Source organism: Salmo salar, chromosome 09 (genome assembly GCF_965601325.2).
Source record: "Salmo salar chromosome 09, fSalSal1, whole genome shotgun sequence".
Taxonomy (NCBI): domain Eukaryota; kingdom Metazoa; phylum Chordata; class Actinopteri; order Salmoniformes; family Salmonidae; genus Salmo; species Salmo salar.
In genome coordinates, this window is record NC_138299.1 from 46,099,918 (window position 1) to 46,127,307 (window position 27,390).

Genomic DNA, 27,390 nt, shown 5'->3' on the forward strand with positions numbered 1-27,390 from the left:
GATTGAAGGGGTCATATTATCACGCTCCCTTATGCAAAACATGACTGTGATATTATTAAGACAGTAGATCAGATCATCTATGCATGCATTTCTCAGTTTCTCTCTAAAGTGTGTGTCTGTGACTGGAGTTTCAAAGCACACAGAAGAGAAACACCAACACCCATGGGGCTGGTAGGATACTTAATCATATTGTTATATTATCTGGTCATTAATACCTGGTAGGATACTTAATCATATTGTTATATTATCTGGTCATTAATACCTGGTAGGATACTTAATCATATTGTTATATTATCTGGTCATTAATACCTGGTAGGATACTTAATCATATTGTTATATTATCTGGTCATTAATACCTGGTAGGATACTTAATCATATTGTTATATTATCTGGTCATTAATACCTGGTAGGATACTTAATCATATTGTTATATTATCTGATCATTACTACCTGGTAGGATTATACTTAATCATATTGTTATATTATGTGATCATTACTACCTGGTAGGATTATATTGAATCATATTGTTATTATCTGATCATTACTACCTGGTAGGATTATATTTAATCATTGTTATATTATCTGATCATTACTACCTGGTAGGATACTTAATCATATCATATGATTGGACATTATTAGGGGTTCACAGCAAATCTGTGAAACCTATTGTTATTCTTTGATTATTTTTTTCTTCCTTGACATGGTCAAATAACTCAAGCATAGATTGGTAACTTTATTTTGTAATTTGGCACCCAGAAACTAGAAGCCATGAGCAACTTGGTCTAAAATAATGGCACTGATTGGCTGTAGGTGGCGCTGAAACTTTGTATTCAGGTGTCTTTCCTCGTGCTGAATAAATTTGCCTCAATGACTCATAATGTCCGTCAGGATAGATTTTTCCTTTATATTGCAGATATTGGAAAACCTTTAAAAAAAATGTCATGAACCATAAATCCCCAAAACATCAAATTAAGTATGTAGGCCAATTGTACATCTTAACTTAGTTTGAGCAAGGCTAAGGGATTGGTTAAGAGATGTCTGAGTTATTTATCAATCAGGAAATAATTTGTAAATCCACTCCCAAGTTTGGCATTGATATCTTAAAAGGAATAACTGTTAACAATTCACTTTTTGATTATTTAAAGCTAATGCTTAAAATACTCCCCCAAATTATTCTCATGGACTAAAAGTCAGATTCACAGCAAATTTGGTCTTTGGACTCATTACAATTGTCCCTAAAGAGTTTGAGAAAAAAATGTTGATGCATTCAAAGATGGGCACACTATACCAGTAGATGCTAGCAAATACGTTATTATGCAGAAAGTGGCAGTGGCACCATAAAATATTAGATCAATAACTATCGATCAAGTGGACTTTGTCTCATGAAAATGAATGTTAGATGTAAAAGAGCGACTGTTCCTAAAAATCTACTTCTCATTTTAAAAAGGCCTGTTGTGGCATTGATGTGAGTCAACAAACTTTTATTCTAGTGTAAAAATGTACTACAAAGTCTAAATAGGATAATTTTGGTCATGAAGTCTGTCTCGTCCTAAACATAGATTGTAAGCCAATTGCAACAATGTTGGCTGTCAACATTCCAAACCTGTAGAGAAAACAATGGATTATCTTATTTTTTTACTGTTGCTACTACTCATTGCCTACCCCCTACCTCTGAGGAAGCACAGTTCCCGCTCAGCCCAGTCAAAACTGTTCGCTGCTCTGGCACCCCAATGGTGGAACAAGCTCCCTCACGACGCCAGGACAGCGGAGTCAATCACCACCTTCCGGAGACACCTGAAACCCCACCTCTTTAAGGAATACCTAGGATAGGATAAAGTAATCCTTCTACCCCCCCACCCCCCCCTTAAAAGATTTAGATGCACTATTGTAAAGTGGTTGTTCCACTGGATATCATAAGGTGAATGCACCAATTTGTAATGACTTAAATGTAATGTAAATGTAAATTGCTGTAGCCTATCTTATTTAAAGAACTGTATCAACCAAACTGTATCAATCCACAATGGACTAGGTAGAAGATATTCCATGGCCCCGGGTTGATGACAACGCAAATACTGCTAATAACCTACAGAACTTGAGACAACGGCATGCAGCGTGTTGATTGGCCAATGAGTGGCCAAGCCCTCGTCACACCTATAATATATTTATCAAAACACAGCCCTTTCGTGCCACCTCCAGCTATTGCGCTCATAATGCCCACAGTGAAAATAGCAAAAAAACATATTTCTAACACACCCCCGAACCTATAGCCCTAGCTCCAGCGCTACGATTTACCATTGTGTTAGGTTTGTTAAAATGGAGCCCTACGAATGATTACCTGCTGCATCCAAAGACCAAACTTCACATGCGTCGTCCTTGTGTTACTGAGAGATAAACATGGTAATGCTTTCACTGATTGCACATAAAGGAAGATAGTTACTACAGGATAGTCCTTGCTTTGTTATCCAACTGCTCTCGTGTCCTTTCTGTCATCCTGTGAACCCTGTTCATTGCTGCTTGCAGCTACATTATTGGCTATTGAGCTAGGATTGTTATGTGATGAGACATTATTGTAGTGTTTGTTATCATGATTCATATATATATTAGACTGATTCTATAATGACTTTAGAGGAAAGACCATTACTGTAGCACTAGCAACTAACACTTTATATCAACACAAGAACTGTAGTGGGGGTTTGGTTCTGAGTTTGGGGGTGGTGTGTGTGTGTGTGTGTGTGTGTGTGTGTGTGTGTGTGTGTGTGTGTGTGTGTGTGTGTGTGTGTGTGTGTGTGTGTGTGTGTGTGTGTGTAACCATGTCTCAGTCCCAGTTTCTCTCGCCTTGTAGGGGAGTTCCCATCCGAAGCCGTTCCCAGGGGACATCCTGGAGTTTCCTCTGAATAAATACTTCTCCCATTTTGGAATTTATTACGGAGAGAGGGATGGAGTGCCCTACGTAGCACATCTTACCTGCAGAGGTCTGTGTCCACACACACACACACACACACACACACACACACACAGGGCCGTAACCAGGGTTTCGAGTTTTAGTGAGCTACCCCCCTCCCAGCCATTATCTCTTTGGTTGTTGTAGCTTCATTCACCGATATACAAACACAGATTAGCCACTACACATCAACTCAGCACCGGGATGAAAAACTATTAAATACATACAGAGGGATCTGTTATATATTTTGTAAACAAAGGTTAACAAAAAAGTTTGCTTTACAGAACTTTTTTGTTGTTGTTGAAGTTTTACAGCTAATTTCCAGCAATTCTACACATTTTGACATTGGTTGGGGAAAAGTTGTGCGGGTTTTAGAGCTATTTTCCTGCAATTCTACAAATTTTGCCATGACTGCCATTTTCAAAACATATTTTATTAGTCACATGCGCAGGTGTAGACCTTACAGTGAAATTCTGAATACAACAGGTGTAGACCTTTCAGTGAAATGCTTACTTACAAACTCTTAAACAGCAATGCAGTTAAAAAAATCTCTATATATGGATAAGAATAAGAAATAAAAGTAACAAGTAATTAAAGAGCAGTGGTAAAATAACAATAGCCAGACGATATACAGGGGGCTACCGGTACAGAGTCAATGTGCGGAGGCACCGGTTCGTTGAGGTAACATTTACATGTAGGTAAAGTTATTAAAGTGACTATGCATAGATGATAACAATGGAGAGTAGCAGCGGTGTAAAAGAGGCGGGGGGGAGCGATACAAATAGTCTTGGTAGTCATTTGATTAGATGTTCATGAGTCTTATGGCTTCGTAGTAGAAGCTGTTTACAAGACTCTTGGACCTAGACTTGGCACTCCGGTACTGCTTGCCGCGAAGTAGCAGAGAGAACAGTCTATGACTAGGGTGGCTGGAGTATTTGGCAATTTTTAGGGCCTTCCTCTGACACCGTCTGGTATAGAGTTCCTGGATGGCAGGAAGCTTGGCTCCAGTGATGTACTGGGCCGTTTGCACTACCCTCTGTAGTGCCTTGTGGTCGGAGGCAGAGCATTTGCCATGCCAGGCAGTGATGCAACCAGTCAGGATGCTCTTGATGGTGCAGCTGTAGAACCTTTTGAGGATCTGAGGACCCATGCCAAGTCTTTTCAGTCTCCCTATAGTCTGTCTCGTCGTTGTCGGTGATCACGTCTACCACTGTTGTGTCATCGGCAAACTTAATGATGGTGTTGGAGTCGCGCCTGGCCGTGCCGTCATGAGTGAACAGGGCGTACAGGAGAGGCCTGAGCACACACCCCTGAGGGACCCCTGAGGGGCCCCTGTGTTGAGGATCAGCGTGGGGGATGTGTTATTACCTACCCTTACCTCCTGGGGGCGGGCAGTCGGGAAGTCCAGGATCCAGTTGCAGAGGGAGGTGTTTAGTCTCAGGGTCCTTAGCTTATTGATGAGCTTTGAGAGCACACTAGTGTTGAACACTCGGCTGTAGTCAATGAATTGCATTCTCACATAGGTGTTCCTTTTGTCCAGGTGGGAAAGGGCAGTGTGGAGTGCAAGAGATTGCATCATCTGTGGATCTGTTGGGGTGGTATGCAAATTGGAGTGGGTCTAGGGTTTCTGGTATAATGGTGTTGATGTGAGCCATGACCAGCCTTTCAAACGTGAGTGCTACGGGTCGGTAGTTATTTAGGCAGGTTACCTTAGTGTTCTTAGGCACAGGCACAATGATGGTCTGCTTAAAACATGTTGGTATTACAGACTCGGTCAGGGACAGGTTGAAAATGTCAGGGAAGACATTTGCCAGTTGGTCAGCGCATGCTCGGAGTACACATCCTGGTAGTCCGACTGGCCCTGCAGCCTTGTGAATGTTGACCTGTTTAAAGGTCCGGCTGCGGAGAGCGTGATCACACAGCGTGATCACACAGTCTTCGAGAACAGCTGGTGCTCTCGTGCATGTTTCAGTGTTATTTGCCTTGAAGCGAGCATAGAAGTTGTTCAGCTCGTCTGGTAGGCTTGTATCACTGGGCAGCTCTCGGCTGTGCTTCCCTTTGTAGTCTGTAATGGTTTGCAAGCCCTACCACATCCAACGAGTGTCGGAGTCGGTGTAGTACGATTCGATCTTAGTCCTGTATTGACACTTTGCCTGTTTTGATGGTTCGTCTGAGGGCATAGCGGGATTTCTTATAAGCTTCCGGGTTAGAGTCCCTCTCCTTGAAAGAGACAGCTCTAGCCTTTAGCTCAGTGCGGATGTTGCCGGTAATCCATGGCTTCTGGTTGGGGTATGTACGTACGGTCACTGTGGGGATGACGTCATCGATACACTTGATGAAGCCAATGACAGATGTGGTGTACTCCTCAATGCCATCGGAGGAATCCCGGAACATAATCCAGTCTGTGCTAGCAAAACAATCCTGTAGCTTAGCCTCTGCTTCATCTGACCACTTTTTTATTGATCTAGTCACTGGTGCTTCCTGCTTTAATTTTTGCTTGTAAGCAGGAATCAGGAGGATAGAGTTATGGTCAGATTCCCCAAATGGAGGGCGAGAGAGAGCTTTGTACGCGTCTCTGTGTGGAGTAAAGGTGGTCTAAAATAAATCCTCTGGTTGCACATTTAACATGCTGATAGAAATGAGGTGAAACTGTTTTAAGTTTCCCTGCATTAAAGTCCCCGGCCACTAGGAGCGCCCCCTCTGGGTGAGCCTTTTCTTGTTTGCTTATGGCAGAATACAGCTCATTCAATGCTGTCTTAGTGCCAGACTCTGACTGTGGTGATATGTAAACAGCTACGAAAAATACAGGTGAAAACTCTCTAAGTAGATAGTGTAGTCTACAATTTATCATGAGATACATCTGCCTTCCTCTCCAGGCGTCATTTTTGTTAATATATCTGAGTGAGAGTGACTAACAAAATCATTAGGGGGCCCCCCTGAAGATCAGGGGCCTCATTTAGAACCGCTGCGTACATTTGACACAAAATATCTGCATGCGCCATTTCTGAAAACACTATGTACAAAAAGATTGATAAACTTGTCGCACACAGTACATGCGCGTTTTTCCCAATAAAAATCTGACCTGTCCTGAAACTGCACGCGTGAACGAGTATTAAAACTCTGCCTGAAAAATGCCCATTGTGGTGACAATATTACACCCTTATTTGCTGTATACCGTGGAAGTATTGGAATAAGACCAGGGAAGTTACTAAAATAAGGAGCAATGGCAATCTTGATTAAATGTCTGTTGGCAGAATGTTTAAAACTTTTACAAATACATTTGCTTTATTTGCAGTAAAAAAAAAAAAAGTGGTGTTTACCTGTAAACAGATCATTTGATTTCAATCATGTTTTGCATTTACGTTTTCCCAAACCTAAATATGCTGCACTGCCCGCAAATTCTGAAACATTGTCTAGAAGCCTACTGTATGTCAACTCAGTAGGCTTCATTTAGCAATAGCCTACACACTTCAAAGAAAAATATCAACTGTCCATGTTTAACATTGTAATGAATATTACCCTATAAACACTTTCAGATGTATAGAGCAAAATATGTATAGGCTCAATTAAATGAGAGATGTGTCATGGTAATTTGTTCTTCAAGCTCTGTCAGAATTAGACGTTCATTCATGTTTCTCAAATGCCAAATTTAGAAGTTGTTCCAAATGTCACATTTTTTCATGTTTAAGTTTAGGCATTTACTCAGAATTCTTAAGGTTAGGCATTAACTCTGAATGGTTAAGGTTAGGCATTAACTCTGAATGGTTAAGGTACGGGTCAAAACAACTTTATATCACTGGATTCAAACATGCAACCTTTAGATTCAGAGGCAGATGTTTATCGCCCATCCGCCATCTCTGTCCACAACGTTGAAATCTACTTGAAGGTAACAGCGTTCACTGCTGCCCCTAGTGGCCGGTTTCCACGTCATCTTCCGACATCCTCACACATGGATGGGCGTCGAATACTGACTTGTATCATGGGTGACCTGCCTGAATTTGTTGTAGGCTAAAGCTTATTCTGGAATATGAACCGTCATGGCCAGAAAAGGTGGTAAAGAATTGAATTTATTCTGTAATGGTTATGAAAATAGACTATGTATTGTGTATCGTAAATTAAATATTGTTCACCTGAGACATTTCAACATACAGTAAGTTTTTCAGACATAGCCTAAAAAAAACTTAAATGGAAAAGGTGAACCGTCAGTATAAAAGGTATACTTTTATACTGCACTCCGGATCGGAAAGCACAGAGCAAAATACTTGAAGTAGTTGATCTATTTACTACTGTAAAGTGGGTCCAATTAAATGAGAGACGGGACGTCGTAGACCTATGAAACCATCACATTCAGAAAAGGTGAGGAATTTATTCTGCAATGGTTATGAAGATAATATACATAGGAAAATGGTTCTCATGTCAAATTATTTTAAATTCTCACTAACAGCAAATGGCAGCATTCTTGTTAATATCATTTACTGGGGGGTATTAAGCTTTACATCATATCCCCCATTTGCACAACATACTTACTTTCCAGTAATACAATACAATATTTCAACTGCTACCAGATATGCGTACGCATGGATCGCAGGTTTGTGGGGTGGCAAGCACATTCTCACGTCAAGTAATGGTTTATAATTGAGGCCCCTAAATTATCTACACTGCCCACGAATTCATAAACATTGTCTACTCTCGAAGAAAAGACAACTACAGTGGTAACCTGGTAACCGGGTTCAGAATCTGCGGGCAGTGTTTAGGTTCGAGGAAAGTTGACGCAAAACATTGTTGAATTCAAACGATCTGTTTACAGGTCCACAACAATTTGCAATTGTTTTCGTTTTTGTGTTACTATACTTGTGAGGACTTTTTGGGGACCAACAATTGATTCCGTAACTCCAAAGCCTAAATTGGACTTTTTACTATTCTTGTGAGGACTTCAAGTCTAACCACTAGGCTACCTGGGCGGCAGTAACCGAAAGGTTGCTAGATCGAATCCCCAAGCTGACAAGGTAAAAATCTGTCCTTCTGCCCCTGAACAAGGCAGTTAACCCACTGTTCCTAGGCCGTCATTGAAAATAAGAATTTGTTCTTAACTGACTTGCCTAGTTAAATAAAGGTAAAATATATATTATTTTTTCTTTAAAGTAATGACAAGTATAGTAAAACGTGTACACACACACTCGTTTTGCTGTACTGACCACCGACTGTGTGTAGACTCGGAGACGAAGCTGCTGCTATTTGGTCGAGCCCTGAGGTCAGAGGTCAAACTAGACCCAGTGGAGCTAGTGGGACGGAGATACAAGGTAACACACTCACTCAGACGCAAACTATAATAATCCAAATATTTACTGTGTGTGTGTAGGTCGAGGTTATAGCTCCTCTGTGTGAATGTTATAGCTCCTCTGTGTGTGTAGGTCGAGGTTATAGCTCCTCTATGTGAATGTGTGTAGGTGAGGAACTTGCTGGATGAGGTCCATCCTCCCAGGGACTTCTACTCTCTGGTGAAGCCTGCTATAGACGACATGATAGGTAGAGACGTCACCTTCGACATCCTGTTTCATAACTCTGAACACCAGGCCACGCTCTTCAGATACGGACTCAAGAAGTCCACCCAGGTAAGGGGTAGGTGTGGTGAGTGCGTGTGTAAATGTCTGATGTGATTGGTTGTAGATTCCTGTGTGGCTCAGTTGGTAGAGCATGGTGTTTGCAACGCCAGGGTTGTGAGTTCGATTCCCACGGGGGACCAGTACAAAAAATGTATGAAATGTATGCATTCACTACTGTAAGTCGCTCTGGAATTGAGCGTCTGCTAAATGACTAAAATGTAATGTAATTGTGAAGATCTGTTGTGATTGGTTACAGATTGAAAAGGTCTACGCCCAGATCCTGCCCACCTGGAAGAAGCCGTTTGAGAAGAAGAAGCTGTAACCACGACGACGACCGTGCCTGTGTTCTAGATTGGAGCACTGCCTACAGTTTAATTCCCTCTAGATATCTACTGACGAGGTACAACAAGGAGAATCATAACAGTACATCTCTTAAATGTAACTCCATAGTCAGTGTAGGATTCTGATATAAGATCATGAATATTTCTATTTGAGTTTTTACATTCAGGGTTACATTGAACATTGTATTTTTTTATATATATATATACACACATCAATAAAATACAGTAAAACACTTTCCCATTATTCTGTGTGTCTCAGAGAGAGCGAGAGAGAAGGGAGGGGTGAGGGTTTTACTTCAGTTTAAGGGACGTGGGCACTATTCAATCTGTATTGCCAAAGCGTTACAGAAATGTGAAGGTAATTTGTGAATGTGCTGACATATGCAGTGTTTACCGTGAATGCAGTCTCCACTAACGCGGGAACATTGCCTTCACATTTCAATCACGCTGTACTTCCACGATGCGGATTGAATAGAGCCCTGAATTCAATCTCATATTGTTGTTATGGTGATGTCGGACATGAAACGATAGAGAAAACATGAATCTGCTCTTTGTGCTTGTGTTCTGGGGAATGAAAAGGCGCGGTACATTGAAGGAAAGCATTTACTTAGAAACATAATTTTATCTCCGAAGTGCTTTCTTCTATTGTGTGAATGTGTGTACAGCATTACAGAGGAAAGCTGTTTGATGATACACTCTCCCTCCTCCACTCTCTCCTCTTCCTCCACTCCCTCCTCTTCCTCCACTCTCTCCTCTTCCTCCACTCTCTCCTCTTCCTCCACTCTCTCCTCTTCCTCCACTCTCTCCTCTTCCTCCACTCTCTCTCCTCTCTTGCAGTTCTTGACACAAACCGGTGCGCCTGGCACCTACTACCATACCCCGTTTAAAGGCACTTGAATCTTATGTCTTGTCCATTCACCCTCTGAATGACACACATACACAATCCGTGTCTCAATTGTCTCAAGGCTTAAAAAATCCTTCTTTAACCCTATTCGTAGAGGACTAGTGTTACTATAGAAAGTCAGGTATGTCATTATTACCCCAGCATGTCTGTTTTTCCAGTGGACGATTCAGACGGGACTAGTTTTACCAAACTACCCCTGTAATTATTTTGTTTCCCCCCTAATTGACCGTTATGACGGAAGCCTTGAGGATCTTCTAGGTCGTGAAGATATTTCAAATATCTAGGGATTGCCTAATATTGGGCTAATGGCCTTCAGTTGGGAGAAATGTAAAATAATAATGCATATCAATAAGAAGAATGAACTGTAACCTGCAGACATTTAATTACCAGACGGATTTGGCAATGTATCAGTTCATTGGCAAAATACAAAATATTTAGATGCACTATTGTAAAGTGGTTGTTCCACTGGATATCATAAGGTGAATGCACCAATTTGTAAGTCGCTCTGGATGAGAGCGTCTGCTAAATGACTTAAATGTAATGGCACTAGGATATTTGCTATTTAACAAAACAAATCATTAATCTGTAGGGTACCTGCATAGCACTTTGTTTTAAGCATCAATTTGTTCTCGTGTTCTTACCCAAACTGGGTGCTCCACCTGTTATACTGTATACTATTGTCAGACAGAGCTGGTTGATCCCTAGACATTTAAAATATCTTCACGACCTAGAAGAGCCTCCAGGCTTCCGTCATAACAGTCAAATGTGAATGAGGGGAAAAAGTATTATTACTACAGAGGCAGTTTGGTAAAACTAATCCCGTCTGAATCGTCCACTGGAAAAACAGACATGCTGGGGTAATAATGACATAATCGACATTCAATAGTAACACTAGTCAAGTCAAATCAAATTCAAATCAAATGTATTTATAAAGCCCTTCTTACATCAGCTGATGCCACAAAGTGCTGTACAGAAACCCAGCCTAAAACCCCAAACAGCAAGCAATGCAAGTATAGAATAGGGCCTAATCATGGAAAGAGCAGGTGTCCTTTATATTTTGTACACTCAACATATAGGTGATCGCACTTTCTCATGAAATGTCTCAAAAAGGGACGTTTTGAGACACCATGCTGGAGGTGTCGTGGCTGTTGGTACAGCCTATTTGTGCAGCGTGTGTGTCTTTAGAAGAGAAAAATGTTTCAGGTTTTAAAAAGGGCATCATACAGTTTTAGAAATTATTCTGAATTATCAGATGATTCCAACAGTTCACTACAAAGTGCCGTAAAAGGAATATGTTGTCCTGGTAACTGATCACAGCTTGGGTGTCACGGCAACCCCAGTGCTGTGAGTGTCTTTCAGCCAGGAGATCAGAATAGTGTTCAGCTCAGACGGCCTAAAAAAAACCACACACACACACACAAACACACACGTTATGCTAAATATAGTATGTCAGCCAATATACACAACTCCTTCATCCAGTACACTGTACACAGTTTATACCACAAAAAAAAACACCAACTTCCTTAGACTGCAGAGCAGAGCAGCAGTGACCCTATGACCTTTTACCTCTACCTGACCTGTCTCCCTCAGCAGGGTTTTAGATCAGAGGTCATTCTGGTGACTAACAGGCGCTGACTGCAGAGTTCACACGGTCAGCCTCCCCTCCATTGGTCTGTGCAAGGACAAACACACACACACACACACACACACACTGGGACTCACCTTTCCATCTGGGTCCAGTGTCCACATTCTTCGATGTGTCCTCTTGTTAGGTTGGGGATCTGACACACAGAGATGTCACAGTCACATGTGTCTATTACATGTATACATGTGTGTATAAATGTGTGTGTGTGGTCTCACCATGTTTTCCATTCCCTTGGAGAAGACAGGCAGCAGGACAGGATCTTTACCAGCTGTCACCATGAGAGCTGGCATCAAGAGCTACACAAACACAGGAAACCTCCGGAAATTCGTCAACATATACTGTAACTGTGTTAAGATATCACACACACCCCTACCTTAGCCCTGGGTCGGGAACATAGCCATTTCCAGTTCCTCACAACATTACGGTACCAGTTCAACGGCCCTCTGGAAAAACACAACACTCGGTCACTCTCCTCCTGCTTCTGCCATGTGTGTGTGTGTGTGTGTGTGTGTGTGTGTGTGTGTGTGTGTGTGTGTGTGTGTGTACCTGAATCCCTTGTCTTTGAACTGAGTGATGTAGAACTGAAGAGCAGTCTCACTGAGGATAGAACTCCTGGGTATCTCGTCTGGTAGTCCTACGAACAGACCACCTCCACACACACACACACACACACACACACACACACACACACACACTGTGTAGTCTGCAGTGTGAAGATTGATTGATTGACAGCAATGTACTATGTTGCACAAGTTTTACAGCACAGTATTGTCCATCCAGTCAGTTGGTTAGTTGAATACCATAGGTCAACCCTTCAGCCCCAAGCCTCCAATCATAACGTTGGTTTGACTTCCAGACTCACCTCTGGCACAAACTCCAGCAGTGTTGATCTCAGGAACATTATCCTGGAGAACAACACAACAGAGATCATTCACAAGAGAGAGGTGTGTGTGTGTGTGTGTGTGTGTGTGTGTGTGTGTGTGTGTGTGTGTGTGTGTGTGTCTGCGTGTGTGTGTACACGTGTGTGTGTGTGTGTGTGTGTCACCTTATCTCCACTGCCATGGAAGAAGATCTTGAAGGTCCGTGCCAGGTCTTTCTCCATCTCAGTCTCAGCTACACCCTGTAGATGAGTTACATAAGGAAAGGTCTCTGTTACACCCTGTAGAGGAGTTACATAAGGAAAGGTCTCTGTTACACCCTGTAGAGGAGTTACATAAGGAAAGGTCTCTGTTACAGTACACCCTGTAGAGGAGTTACATAAGGAAAGGTCTCTGTTACACCCTGTAGAGGAGTTACATAAGGAAAGGTCTCTGTTACACCCTGTAGAGGAGTTACATAAGGAAAGGTCTCTGTTACAGTACACCCTGTAGAGGAGTTACATAAGGAAAGGTCTCTGTTACACCCTGTAGAGGAGTTACATAAGGAAAGGTCTCTGTTACACCCTGTAGAGGAGTTACATAAGGAAAGGTCTCTGTTACACCCTGTAGAGGAGTTACATAAGGAAAGGTCTCTGTTACACCCTGTAGAGGAGTTACATAAGGAAAGGTCTCTGTTACAGTACACCCTGTAGAGGAGTTACATAAGGAAAGGTCTCTGTTACACCCTGTAGAGGAGTTACATAAGGAAAGGTCTCTGTTACACCCTGTAGAGGAGTTACATAAGGAAAGGTCTCTGTTACACCCTGTAGAGGAGTTACATAAGGAAAGGTCTATGTTACAGTACACCCTGTAGAGTGAGTTACATAAGGAAAGGTCTCTGTTACACCCTGTAGAGGAGTTACATAAGGAAAGGTCTCTGTTACACCCTGTAGAGGAGTTACATAAGGAAAGGTCTCTGTTACACCCTGTAGAGGAGTTACATAAGGAAAGGTCTCTGTTACAGTACACCCTGTAGAGGAGTTACATAAGGAAAGGTCTCTGTTACACCCTGTAGAGGAGTTACATAAGGAAAGGTCTCTGTTACACCCTGTAGAGGAGTTACATAAGGAAAGGTCTCTGTTACACCCTGTAGAGGAGTTACATAAGGAAAGGTCTCTGTCGTACACCCTGTAGAGGAGTTACATAAGGAAAGGTCTCTGTTACAGTACACCCTGTAGAGGAGTTACATAAGGAAAGGTCTCTGTTACAGTACACCCTGTAGAGGAGTTACATAAGGAAAGGTCTCTGTTACACCCTGTAGAGGAGTTACATAAGGAAAGGTCTCTGTTACACCCTGTAGAGGAGTTACATAAGGAAAGGTCTCTGTTACACCCTGTAGAGGAGTTACATAAGGAAAGGTCTCTGTTACACCCTGTAGAGGAGTTACATAAGGAAAGGTCTCTGTTACACCCTGTAGAGGAGTTACATAAGGAAAGGTCTCTGTTACACCCTGTAGAGGAGTTACATAAGGAAAGGTCTCTGTTACACCCTGTAGAGGAGTTACATAAGGAAAGGTCTCTGTTACACCCTGTAGAGGAGTTACATAAGGAAAGGTCTCTGTTACACCCTGTAGAGGAGTTACATAAGGAAAGGTCTCTGTTACAGTACACCCTGTAGAGGAGTTACATAAGGAAAGGTCTCTGTTACGACACCCTGTAGAGGAGTTACATAAGGAAAGGTCTCTGTTACACCCTGTAGAGGAGTTACATAAGGAAAGGTCTCTGTTACACCCTGTAGAGGAGTTACATAAGGAAAGGTCTCTGTTACACCCTGTAGAGGAGTTACATAAGGAAAGGTCTATGTTACAGTACACCCTGTAGATGAGTTACATAAGGAAAGGTCTCTGTTACACCCTGTAGAGGAGTTACATAAGGAAAGGTCTCTGTTACACCCTGTAGAGGAGTTACATAAGGAAAGGTCTCTGTTACACCCTGTAGAGGAGTTACATAAGGAAAGGTCTCTGTTACAGTACACCCTGTAGAGGAGTTACATAAGGAAAGGTCTCTGTTACAGTACACCCTGTAGAGGAGTTACATAAGGAAAGGTCTCTGTTACACCCTGTAGAGGAGTTACATAAGGAAAGGTCTCTGTTACACCCTGTAGAGGAGTTACATAAGGAAAGGTCTCTGTTACACCCTGTAGAGGAGTTACATAAGGAAAGGTCTCTGTTACACCCTGTAGAGGAGTTACATAAGGAAAGGTCTCTGTTACACCCTGTAGAGGAGTTACATAAGGAAAGGTCTCTGTTACAGTACACCCTGTAGAGGAGTTACATAAGGAAAGGTCTCTGTTACAGTACACCCTGTAGAGGAGTTACATAAGGAAAGGTCTCTGTTACAGTACACCCTGTAGAGGAGTTACATAAGGAAAGGTCTCTGTTACAGTACACCCTGTAGAGGAGTTACGGCCCTGCTATACTATAGCCATCAGGCGTCCGGTATTGCCGCCAGGCGTCCGGTATTGCCGCCAGGTGTCCGATATTGCTGCCAGGCGTCCTGTATTGCCGCCAGGCGTCCGATATTGCCGCCAGGCGGCCGGTATTGAGGAAATCCTTCCGTTAAAAGCAATGCAAGCTGCTATACTGCCGTGTTGCTACTAGCTAGCAACAAACTCTCGCTAGCTAGCTACATTGACTATGTTCTCTCTCAATGTAAACAAAAGCAACTTGAGTAATTGGAGGATCATTTAGTACTAGCAACAATTAATTGAGGACTTGTGAAAAACTGGAACCAAAGCCCAACCAGCTTTCACAGTCTCACATCAAAAATTAGACGTTTGCCATGTTTCATCCATCCCTTTCCACAACACTCTGGCAAAACTCAAACCGACTTGAAAAGGTAACAGGTAACAACAGCGCTCACTGTCGCCCCCGACATGCTCAGACATGGATGGACGTTGAATACTGACTTCTATACAGGGTGACTTGGCTACCAAAGCTGTTGTACTGACGCATAGTGGATGAATATGGTACAGTACAGTAGGGAGACAATAGAGTAAATTTCCTCTCCCCCTCTGTTCCCCTCCTCCGTTCCACACACACACTTACAGGGTCCTGGAAGTAGAGCTGGTAGTCAAAGATTGGCACAGTCTTCAGGAAGTCCATTGGATCCTTGGAGGGGTCCACAGGAAACAGAGGGGTGTTCAGAGAAGCTACCGCTCTGCACACACACACACACACACACACACACACACACACACACACACACACACACACACACACACACACACACACACCAGGTATTGGTTTAATTCTTCACTTTACCGTCTCAGGGAGTGTGTGTGTGTGTGTTAAGGTTTCCACATACTTAACGTGTGTAGATCTACCTACACGTGTGTGTGCTCTTGGGTGTAATCAGATTTTTTGGGGGGGGGAGCAACGTATTCCTTTTGTAACATAATAGCCTTGCCGGTCCATGTGTTCCTAAACCCCCCCAATAGCAACATACACAAGGTCGTGACAGCAGAGATTTTCCTGATGTCTTCCCATTTGTGGTAAAAGCAAATACGAATCAGGTCAAAAACATCACCACTGTTAGCTAATTTCAGTGAAAACCAAATGCCTATTGAATAATAGCTACAAGTTTAGGTTTGTTTTACATGACCTTGTTTGGTGCCTGGCTGTTGGCTGTAGGCTATTCCGCTAGCAGCTTGCTAGCTAGCTGGCTAAAAACTGCAAGCAAACTAGCCTTTTAGTTTCCCCACATCTCCCCCATGTGAAATAATCCCATTTATAAATGTAATAATATGCCCTGGTAAATATTTGTATACTTGCCAGTGTAACCTACAACATTATCGCAGTTTAACATGCTGCTTGAATGTATTCGCCCCACCCCCCCATATTAGCTAAAAAATAGAATGAAATCATTTTTGCTAACAGAGAAAAATCGCATGGCTTGAGGCTGTTTTTAGGTAGTTAATCATTAATACTAAACAGAATACCTTCGTTTAGAAGTTCCATTTTCAACCAAAGCGAGTTTGGTGATAAAATACAAAGCTTCATACTCAACGCTGACCCCGCCCCCACCGCTGCCCCGCCCCAGCCCCCGCGGAAGGAATTGTGCAGTCTGTAACAATATTTGAGAGGAATAAAAAAAAGATCTCTGTAGCAGGACTACGCCCATTTTATGCCGCAAAACGACATTCCCATACTCCGTTTGTGTAAGGTGTGTAGGCCCCTTAATTTACCTGACTCTCTCTGGATGACACCGGGCCATGTTCCAGACCACAACACCACCCCAATCATGACCAACCAGAGTCACCTGGGGAATACCCTGAGAGACAGAGCGAGACAGAGAGAGACAGAGCGAGAGAAAGAGAGAGACAGAGCGAGAGAGAGACAGAGCGAGAGAGAGGGTGTTAAAGGAAGCGTTGAGCTCTTCCTGTTGCATCACACCGCCCATGTGGCGACTAATACTTCACCCTGATAGCTTACCATACAGGGCTGATTATTGGGAGTGGACTCACCATTTTATCCATGAAAGTCACAAGATCCTACAACAGAGATAAGAACATACAGAAAACCATTACAATCATGTCAAGGATAGACAGAGGATGTTTTGTTCGTATGTAAGCGTGTCCTTTACCTGGCAGATTTGTTCCTGTGAGTACTCCTCTATGTCTAGAGAGAGAACGTGTGGGAGAGGAAAGAGGAAGAGAGAGTGTTATTGAAATTGAATAAATCAATCTTGGTCTGTAATAATGATGGTGTTCCTATTGTGTTTGACACTACAGTCCCCCAACAGCAGGGAGATGGAGAAACCAGGCTTTAAACTGTTCAACTAACAGCAGGGAGATGCTGAAACCAGGCTTTAAACGGTTCAACTAACAGCAGGGAGATGGTGAAACCAGGCTTTAAACTGTTCAACTAACAGCAGGGAGACGGAGAAACCAGGCTTTAAACTGTTCAACTAACAGCAGGGAGACGGAGAAACCAGGCTTTAAACTGTTCAACTAACAGCAGGGAGATGGAGAAACCAGGCTTTAAACTGTTCAACTAACAGCAGGGAGACAGAGAAACCAGGCTTTAAACTGTTCAACTAACAGCAGGGAGATGGAGAAACCAGGCTTTAAACTGTTCAACTAACAGCAGGGAGATGGAGAAACCAGGCTTTAAACTGTTCAACTAACAGCAGGGAGACGGAGAAACCAGGCTTTAAACTGTTCAACTAACAGCAGGGAGACAGAGAAACCAGGCTTTAAACTGTTCAACTAACAGCAGGGAGATGGAGAAACCAGGCTTTAAACTGTTCAACTAACAGCAGGGAGATGGAGAAACCAGGCTTTAAACTGTTCAACTGACAGCAGACTAAACTTAAAACTGTAAAACCATGTAACGAGACTGTCAGTAAACCCTGTACGTTTCTACAGTCACATAACTGTACTTCTCTAGCGTGAGAAAGGAAAGATTGAGGGTATAAATAAGGAAGGAAGGTGCCACACACAGCACTTCTCATAAAGATGGGTGTTCAGTCAGGTCACTCCAGACAGGTCACTCTAGACCCTACTCCAGCCAGGTCACTCCAGACCCTACTCCAGTCAGGTCACTCCAGTCAGGTCACTCCAGTCAGGTCACTCCAGACCCTACTCCAGTCAGGTCACTCCAGCCAGGTCACTCCAGTCAGGTCACTCCAGACCCTACTCCAGCCAGGTCACTCCAGTCAGGTCACTCCAGACCCTACTCCAGTCAGGTCACTCCAGACCCTACTCCAGTCAGGTCACTCCAGTCAGGTAACTCCAGACCCTACTCCAGCCAGGTCACTCCAGCCAGGTCACTCCAGACCCTACTCCAGTCAGGTCACTCCAGCCAGGTCACTCCAGACCCTACTCCAGTCAGGTCACTCCAGTCAGGTCACTCCAGACAGGTCACTCCAGTCAGGTCACTCCAGCCAGGTCACTCCAGTCAGGTCACTCCAGACCCTACTCCAGTCAGGTCACTCTAGACCCTACTCCAGTCAGGTCACTCCAGTCAGGTCACTCCAGATCCTACTCCAGTCAGGTCACTCTAGACCCTACTCCAGTCAGGTCACTCCAGTCAGGTCACTCCAGATCCAAGATCCGGGTCGGTGTAAAGCCGCGATCTCCGGCTCCGAAGGTCCCTTGTTCAATCCCAGTGCCAGGCACTCATTATATATTGTTTAGATCCAACCCTATCCCTTACCTTAACCCTTAGGAATTAATGCCCAAATTTAACCGTCATAATTCAATTCACTATATACATATAGACAATGTTGACACACACTCTAACCTGGTGGAGCTGTAGAATCTCCATAGCCCTTCATGTCCAGAGATAAGACTCTAAACCCTGCATCAGCTAGAGCTGGAATCTGAGAGAGCGAGAGAGAGAGAGAGAGAGAGAGGTGTGGGAGTGAGAAGTCGCGTGTGTGTGTGTATATGTGTGTGTGTGTATATGTGTGTGTGTGTGTACCTGGTATCTCCATGAGTACCAGCTCTCAGGGAAGCCATGACACAACATGACTGGAGGCCCCGTCCCCATCTCCACATAGTGCAGCTTTACCCTGGGCTAGAGAGAGAGACGGGAGCAGAGCAGAGAGAGAGCGAGCGAGACAGAGAGAGAGAGAGAGAGACAGAGAGACAGAGAGCAGAGCAGAGAGAAACACAGAGAGACACAGAGAGAGACAGAGAGAGAGACAGAGACAGAGAGACACAGAGACAGAGAGACACAGAGACAGAGAGAGAGACAGAGAGACAGAGAGAGAGAGACAGAGAAAGAGACAGAGAGACAGAGAGAGAGGGGGGGGGGTGAGTTCTTCAATAAAGTAATACCATTGTGTAACCATGTATACGCTTTCTGCTACATGCAGCATTGTGTTGTTACCTTGATGGTGATATATCCATGAGAGACCTCCTCTGGGTTGCAAGAGGCTGGGTAGCTTTCCCCTGTTACGACCTGGAAAACACACACACACACACACCACACACACACACACACACACACACACACACACACACACACACACTCCTCCATAACAAAACCAACATTGAATAATAGGCTACTTGATTGATTCCCAGAGCAACTTTAAATTATAGACCTAAACGGGGATATTATCTATCTGCTAATCAGCCCTCAGAACGGAGTTTCCTGAAATCACCATAACATTTGAAATACAAGACTTAATTTTTTAAAGATTTTTTTTGTCACGAATTGCGCCATGCTCGTCACCCTTATTTACCCTTTCGGATAGTGTCTTGAACGCACGAACAAAACGCCGCTATTTGGATATAACTATGGATTATTTTGAACCAAACCAACATTTGTTATTGAAGTAGAAGTCCTGGGAGTGCATTCTGACGAAGACAGCAAAGGTAATAACATTTTTCTTATAGTAAATCTGACTTTGGTGAGTGCTAAACTTGCTGGGTGTCTAAATAGCTAGCCCTGTGATGCCGGGCTATTTACTGAGAATATTGCAAAATGTGCTTTCACCGAAAAGCTATTTTAAAATCGGACATATCGAGTGCATAGAGGAGTTCTGTATCTATAATTCTTAAAATAATTGTTATGCTTTTTGTGAACGTTTATCGTGAGTAATTTAGTAAATTCACCGGCAGTGTTCGGTGGGAATGCTAGTCACATGCTAGTCACATGCTAATGTAAAAAGCTGGTTTTTGATATAAATATGAACTTGATTGAACATGCATGTATTGTATAACATAATGTCCTAGGGGTGTCATCTGATGAAGATCATCAAAGGTTAGTGCTGCATTTAGCTGTGGTTTGGGTTTATGTGACATTATATGCTAGCACAGTGTGGTTAGATTAACGAGAGTCTTGTCTTTAAAATGGTGTAAAATGTTTGAAAAATTGAAGTTTTTGCATTTTTGAGGAATTTGAATAACGCGCCACGGGATTACACTGGCTGTTGAGTAGGTAGTCCCACCTAGCCCATAGAGGTTAAAAAGGGTTTGGAATCCTGCAGCTGGCTAATGTATCAGGGAAGTCAACAATGACACGTTTACTTTAAATCTGAAAAATAACCATCACATTCTCACAGACATTGTGACGGACAAGAAAAGTTACAACATATCATTGTGTGTGTGTTACCTGTGCTCCAGTGAAGGTCTCTACTTGTTTCAGAGCTTCCGGCAGGTCCTTCACCAGAACAGCTGTCATCCCTACTGCCTCTGCTGCTCCCACCCCCTCCTCATCATCACCCAACCACAGAGCCTGAAATACAGACTGACAGGTCAGCTGTCCACTCACAACACCCGGAACACAGACGAGAGACCAGGGCCGGCTCCAGGCATAAGCGACATAAGCGGTTTCATAGGGCGCCAGGCCACTAGGGGGCCCCTGAAACCCCCCTCCAAAAAAATGAGTTTTTTTTATTTTTTAGAATTGAGAGTTAGAAGTTCGAAATTTTGTTGTGCATCAGCTATTTTTTTTATCTTGTTGTGTCAGTCACTGACAGTAACTCAATTAGCCATGTCAGCTAACATGTTTTAGATTAGCAAGTTAGCCAATTTGCCAAATCTAAACTTGTATTAATCATGGCCAAATACTGACCGGGCACGCAGACAGAGCATGTGCCCTGACCTCCAGGGGGCACCCATTGATTTTGTTAGTCACCCTCACTCAGATATCATTAAAATGGCGTAAGGGTGGCTTTATGTGCTTCTGGGAAACTGGAAATTCATAAGTCCGACATGATTGTGTTCACGTGCTTTTGAAGTCAGAACAATTCTTCAACCAATACGCTGGGCCAATTGTGTACCACCCTATGGGACTACCAATCACAGCCGGATGTGATACAGCCTGGATTCTAACCAGGGACTGTGTTAACACCTCTTGCAATGAGATGCAGTGCCTTAGACCGCTGCGCCACTCGGGAGCCCAAAGCTGGCTACTATTGCTAAGCTGGCTACTATTGCTAAGCTGGCTACTATTGCTAAACTGGCTACTATTGCTAAGCTGGCTACTATTGCTAAACTGGCTACTATTGCTAAGCTGGCTAAAATTGCTAAGCTGGCTACTATTGCTAGCTTGATTAACATTAACGTAAGGTCAAACTAGCTACATTCTCCATATTGATAAAGTTGTAATTGTCAATCTTTTGGTTGAAAAGGTTCAAGGTCAGTGGCGAAACGTCACGAAATTCCGAGTTGTAACAACAATGGGGACTAGGAGCTGCCAATAACTTTAACAGCACGAGAACGCGGCATCGGTCACGAGAATGCGGCATCGGCAAAATGTGTAGAATTGCAGGAAATGTGTTAGTTCTCATACTTCCTTCTCTCATTATAACTATCCCCAATGTCTGACCACACTGTAAATGGCCCTGCCTCCCTGAACCCGCCTCTGACTGGGCTTGAGCCAAGGTCCTCTACCTCGCCAACACAGGTGACCACCCGCTTGACAACGTACAAACACACAGGTGACCACCCGCTTGACAACGTACAAACACACAGGTGACCACCCGCTTGACAATGTACAAACACACAGGTGACCACCCGCTTGACAACGTACAAACACGCAGTTGACCACCCGCTTGACAACGTACAAACACACAGGTGTCTACCCGCTTGACAACGTACAAACACGCAGGTGACCACCCGCTTGACAATGTACAAACACGCAGGTGTCTACCCGCTTGACAACGTACAAACACGCAGGTGGACCACCCGCTTGACAACGTACAAACACACAGGTGTCTACCCGCTTGACAACGTACAAACACGCAGGTGACCACCCGCTTGACAACGTACAAACACACAGGTGACCACCCGCTTGACAACGTACAAACACGCAGATGACCACCCGCTTGACAACGTACAAACACACAGGTGTCTACCCGCTTGACAACATACAAACCAGTTGAGCTATAGAAAAGGATTCGAATTCGATAGCACCATTGGCAACATTTCAAGTTAGCTGTGGAGTGAGCTTACAACACATTCTGAACTCTGTTACACAGATAACTTCCTGTTGTTAATGACACAATAGCTGAGAGCAACTCTACACAGGGAGGTCAGATAAGGATTTCTAGTGCCATGTGTAAACGTTGTAAACTGATATGTATAAATGGAGGTTTTAGGAATGTGCATGTAAGGAATGTAACAACTTTTTCCATGAGAGGTGGAAGCTGTGACTCCCAAGGCATTGATATCAGGATATCGTTGCAAATAGGATCAAATGTTATTGATGCCATTTTAATTTGACTCTTAATAAAGTTATCATATGTGCTGAGATCAGCAGAACAGCCTTTACAGACAGACAGGTCACCTCTACCTCTCTGGGAGAACTGCCGTTAGGCCTTAGTGTGTCTGTGTGTGTATGGACGCAGTGTGTGTGTGCGCTGTAGTGTGTGTGTGTGTGTGTGTGTGTGTGTGTATACCTGTTTCGGAGGCACTCCCAGCTGTGTGAGAGCGGAGGTGAACAGGTCGGTCTCTGGGACCCTGAGGCCTGTACGACAGGACTGTAGTACCACATCAAAATGGCCGCCCAGCAGAGAGAGGAGCCGGCCAGAGCTATCTCCACTCCCACTGTCATCCACCCACTGGTTGGCCAACACACCTGTCAATAACCCTGACAGACATCACAAGGAAGCGGGACTTGGCATGTGACCTTAGACTGTACAATGTGAACTCTGTGTCAGGTGTGTGTGTGTGTGTGTGTGTTACCTTGTCTGCGGAGCGTAGCTACGGTCTGCAGAATGTGTTTGTTGACAGTGGTTGAGTCTCTGAGTTCCTCCAACAGGCTCTTAACAGAGAAGCCAGCAGGAAGACTGACCTTCTGATCTGATGCTGCACTCATACACTCTGCATCAAGCTCTGGGATCATCTACACACACACACACACACACACACACACACACACAAACACACAATGACTTGTTGTCACATGTCATGTAAGGTGATGCAAGAATTTCCATGGAAGGCCCATTTCTATAGAAGGAACACATTTCAATAGAAGGAACACATTTCAAAGGAAGGAACTAATTTCAATAGAAGACCCATTTCCATGGATTATAATATACATAGACTAAACTATTTCTGCTGTGTCATGTTTGTACCAGTTCTAGGGTCATTGAGGAGCCAATGTTGAAGGTGCAGGTAGCCTGGTGGTTAGAGTGTTGGACCAATAACCAAAAGGTTGCTAGGTCAAATCCCAGAGCTGACAAGGTAAAAATCTGTTGTTCTTCCCCTGAACAAGGCAGTTAACCCACTGTTCCTAGGACGTCATGGTAAATAAGAATTTGTTATTAACTGACTTGCCTAGTTAAATAAAATCAAGCTCTTGAACTTTTAGAGTTACCAGCTTGGCAACGGAGTTCTGACCATGTTGGTAGTTTGAATGTGACGTTATTTGTCTGTGTAGGCTGCCTGTGTAAAAGGCAATTTATGCTTGATCTGTAAATGTGGTTGGATACGTCGTATGTATGGTGTGATGCAATTATGGAACCTCCAGAGTCATGCAGAGGCCAAACTGAGCTCCATACCGCATCACTGTGCGCCTCAACTTTTATAACAATGTGGAGGGCTCCTTATAGCTCTGCATTGACATGATTGGTTGATGGTAGGTGAGGGCGGGAAGTCCTGTATCAACACAAACTTACTTCCTAGACAATGTCCTTGGCAACAGCTCTGCGCTGCTCTGCGAAGTGCAGGAAGTACGGATGCCCTGACTTAATGCAGAGGCCGTATCACCGTAAATGCTGCACGGCCCCAATGCAGATGGTCGGATTGACCATGCAGCGCCTTCAACTCACCTGAGAGAGTGTGAGTTTGCCCCTCTCTGCGCGTTCCATGGCGCTGTGCTTGTCAGTCACCACCTTCTTCAGAAAACCACTAAAACAGAACATAATCATTCATTTAACCATTCATTTACACACCACACATATTGCATGCACCACACTACTGTATTGCGGCTTTGACTTATCAGTTGTTAAGTTTAATATTACATTTAACAATCAACGTATACAACATCTCATACCACACACACACACAATCTGTCTGTCTGGGAGTTTAGAGCCATTCCAGATGGATTTCACGCACAATCTGTCTGTCTGTCTGGGAGTTTAGAGCCATTCCAGATGGATTTCACACACAATCTGTCTGTCTGTCTGGGAGTTTAGAGCCATTCCAGATGGATTTCACGCACAATCTGTCTGTCTGTCTGGGAGTTTAGAGCCATTCCAGATGGATTTCTTAAAAAAAAAATGCTCCATATTCCCTTCCATTCAGTCCAAGTAATAGGAGGCTACTGGGGACATAGGGTAGTAGGGGGTAACTGCCCCCTCCCCCTGTAATTCACATAAAGACCACAACGACGCCAGGACAGCGGAGTCAATCACCACCTTCCGTAGACACCTGAAACCCCACCTCTTTAAGGAATACCTGGGATAGGATATAGTAATCCTTCTACCCCCCCCCCCCCGAAAAAAAGATATAGATCAACTATTGTAAAGTGGTTGTTCCACTGGATATCATAAGGTGAATGCACCAATTTGTAAGTCGCTCTGGATAAGAGCGTCTGCTAAATGACGTAAATGTAAACGTAAAGATGTCACCAAGTTATTTTCCCAACACTTTCCCTGGCTGTCACTGTTCTTGCTGAACAAAAGAGTTCCTCTGTGTTATCACAACTTTTGGAGATATTTCAACAAAACGATTTTGTGGGTAAGTTGATCTAATTTTTGAATTTTTTTTTAAAGTTGTAGATATATTCTAACAATGAAGTTAGATCTATATATACAGCTCTGCGAAAAAAATTAAGAGAGCACTGCAAAATTATCAGTTTCTGTTTTTACTATTTATAGGTATGTGTTTGGGTAAAATGAACATTTTTGTTTTATTCTTTATAAACTACTGACAACATTTCTCCCAAATTCCAAATAAAAAATGTGTCATTTAGAGCATTTATTTGCAGAAAATGACAACTGGTCAAAATAACAAAAATATGCAGTGTTGTCAGACCTCAAATAATGCAAAGAAAATAAGTTCCTTTTTATTTTTAAACACTACTAATGTTTTAACTTAGGAAGAGATCAGAAATCTGGTGGAATAACCCTGATTTTCAATCACAGTGTTCATGCGTCTTGGCATGCTCTCCACCAGTCTTTCACATTGATGTTGGGTGACTTTATGCCACTCCTGGCTTTGTTTGATGGCTTATGACCATCCATCTTCCTCTTGATCACATTCCAGAGGTTTTCAATGGGGTTCAGGTCTGGAGATTGGGCTGGCCATGACAGGGTCTTGATCTGGTGGTCCTCCATCCACACCTTGATTGACCTGGCTGTGGGGCATGGAGCGTTGTCCTGCTGGAATAAACCAATCCTCAGAGTCGGGGAACATTGTCAGAGCAGAAGGAAGCAAGTTTTCTTCCAGGACAACCTTGTACGTGGCTTGATTCATGAGTCCTTCACAAAGACAAATCTGCCTGATTCCAGCCTTGCTGAAGCACCTACTAGTGTTTTAACTTAGGAAGAGATCAGAAATCAATATCTGGTGGAATAACCCTGTCTCGCACCCTAAAATCCATTTTATCAGTTTAATTTAGAAATTCTAAATAAAAGATCACCACCAATCCTCCACCAAATTTCACAGTGGGTGTGAGACACTGTGGTTTGTAGTCCTCTCCAGGTCTCTCACCCACTGTGGTTTGTAGTCATATCCAGGTCTCTCACACACTGTGGTTTGTAGTCCTCTCCAGGTCTCTCACCCAATGTGGTTTGTAGTCCTCTCCAGGTCTCTCACCCACTGTGGTTTGTAGTCCTCTCCAGGTCTCTCACCCACTGTGACATTTGGTGGAGGATCAGTGATGATCTTTTATTTAGAATTTCTAAATAAAACCGATACAATTGATTTTAACAGTTAACCTGTTTAGGATAGCGGGCAGTATTTTCACGGAACATCTAGATGTAAGAGGTTTAACCCCTGGCACTTAAAAAAAACGCCCCCTGTTGTCTAAAAACAACATTTCATAAAATAACAAAATAAAAGTGTAAACTGAAGCCATTTATTTCCCTTTATAGTTTATTCACCTAAGCATGACCTTCATCCACATTCATCCATGTTTTTTTGTGTCAGCAATTAGACATTGTTCTTAAGGGGGGGGTAGGTACCCCCTTGTCTCTACCCACTGGGCAAAAAAACGAGTTGAATCAACACGTCATTAAAATAAAAAAAAGTAAATTATAATGTTATGACGTTCAATCAACGTGGAAAACTGATTGGATTTCCAAAAAGTAATCAATATTAGAGTTGTCTTTTCTTCATCCAATTTAGCGTAAATCCAATGACAGGATGTTTGGAGGCGGCATGTATCCTAGTGGTTAGAGAGTTGGGCCAGTAACCGAAAGGTTGCAAGATTGAATCCCCCAGCAAGGTACAAATCTGTCCTTCTACCCCTGAACAAGGCAGTTAACCCACTGTTCCCTGGTAGTCATTTAAAATAAGAATTTGTTCTTAACTGACTTGCCTAGTTAAATAAAGGTTAAAAAAAAAAGAAATATCAAATGTATTGGTCACATACACATAGTTAGCAGATGTTATTGCGAGTGTAGAGAAATGCTTGTACTTCTAGTTCCGACAGTGCAGTAATATCTAACAATTCTATGGTCAAAGTGTAATTTCAGTGACAAAATCCCCGTTCTGTTGTTGTGCAGCCATATGAATATAATTCCGAACATGCGCATAACTAACGGGTGTTTCAGTGTCCGTCAGTACGCGCTGAACAATGCATGAGTTTCAGTTTGCACTATATCTCACCGCTGAAAAAAGATTTGATTCCTACCTGGGGAGTTTCAGGGTTTCTTCGAATTTGAGGAAAACTTCTGCAGGTCTGGGAGAAACAACGACCCCCCACAGGTTGAACAAAACCGCCTTCTTGGTCGCCATTTCATCGATCTCTCTGTCTGGGGGAGTCTGTACTGAGGACAGGGGAGGTGGGCGACTAAGTGAAACTCTGACCTACTGAAAACTATTTCTGTAGCATAAAGACAAGTGTTGCAATAGTGGGCTATCGCTACACAACTCCTCCCCTGAATAAATCCATGCGTTCCAGATCGTCATTATTGT

General features: G+C 43.2%; 2 protein-coding genes across 4 annotated transcripts; one reads left to right on the plus strand and one right to left on the minus strand.

Moving 5' to 3' along the window:
• The first annotated feature begins 23 nt into the window (after positions 1–23).
• On the plus strand, positions 24–9,121 carry LOC106611413 (phospholipase A and acyltransferase 1-like). Its single transcript, XM_045723701.2, has 5 exons — positions 24–171; positions 2,843–2,972; positions 8,153–8,241; positions 8,389–8,553; positions 8,801–9,121. Exons 1-5 carry the CDS (start codon positions 163–165, stop codon positions 8,864–8,866), a joined length of 459 nt encoding a protein of 152 aa, XP_045579657.1. The 5' UTR covers positions 24–162; the 3' UTR covers positions 8,867–9,121.
• On the minus strand, positions 7,270–27,390 carry LOC106611412 (bifunctional epoxide hydrolase 2). Of its 3 annotated transcripts, XM_045723699.2 has the most exons (20): positions 27,107–27,342; positions 26,033–26,152; positions 24,078–24,156; positions 22,990–23,149; positions 22,704–22,894; positions 20,414–20,536; positions 19,187–19,258; positions 18,776–18,871; positions 18,596–18,674; positions 16,935–16,969; positions 16,816–16,842; positions 16,537–16,622; positions 15,398–15,509; positions 12,480–12,554; positions 12,297–12,339; positions 11,981–12,083; positions 11,808–11,877; positions 11,650–11,730; positions 11,512–11,570; positions 7,270–11,182 (listed from the first exon to the last, which is right to left on the minus strand). In XM_045723699.2, the coding sequence occupies exons 3-20, from the start codon at positions 24,114–24,116 to the stop codon at positions 11,101–11,103; spliced, it is 1,533 nt and encodes a 510-aa protein (XP_045579655.2). In that variant the 5' UTR covers positions 24,117–24,156; positions 26,033–26,152; positions 27,107–27,342; the 3' UTR covers positions 7,270–11,100. The 3 variants fall into 3 exon arrangements, with proteins under 3 accessions (XP_045579655.2, XP_045579654.2, XP_014067073.2); XM_045723698.2 differs by lacking the exon at positions 26,033–26,152 and having other exon boundaries at positions 22,704–22,882; positions 27,107–27,390; XM_014211598.3 differs by lacking the exon at positions 26,033–26,152 and having other exon boundaries at positions 27,107–27,365.

What these genes read in the sequence shown, in the direction of transcription:
- LOC106611413 (XM_045723701.2), top strand. An exon ending in AGCACATCTTACCTGCAGAG is followed by an intron (nt 2,973 to 8,152) that starts GTCTGTGTCCAC and finishes GACTGTGTGTAG; the next exon opens with ACTCGGAGACGAAGCTGCTG. An exon ending in GACTCAAGAAGTCCACCCAG is followed by an intron (nt 8,554 to 8,800) that starts GTAAGGGGTAGG and finishes GATTGGTTACAG; the next exon opens with ATTGAAAAGGTCTACGCCCA.
- LOC106611412 (XM_014211598.3), bottom strand. Translation starts at nt 27,210, where the DNA reads ATGGCGACCAAGAAGGCGGTTTTGTTCAACCTGTGGGGGGTCGTTGTT. An exon ending in GAAACCCTGAAACTCCCCAG is followed by an intron (nt 24,157 to 27,106) that starts GTAGGAATCAAA and finishes GTTCTGTTTTAG; the next exon opens with TGGTTTTCTGAAGAAGGTGG. An exon ending in CACAGGAACAAATCTGCCAG is followed by an intron (nt 16,843 to 16,934) that starts GTAAAGGACACG and finishes TCTCTGTTGTAG; the next exon opens with GATCTTGTGACTTTCATGGA.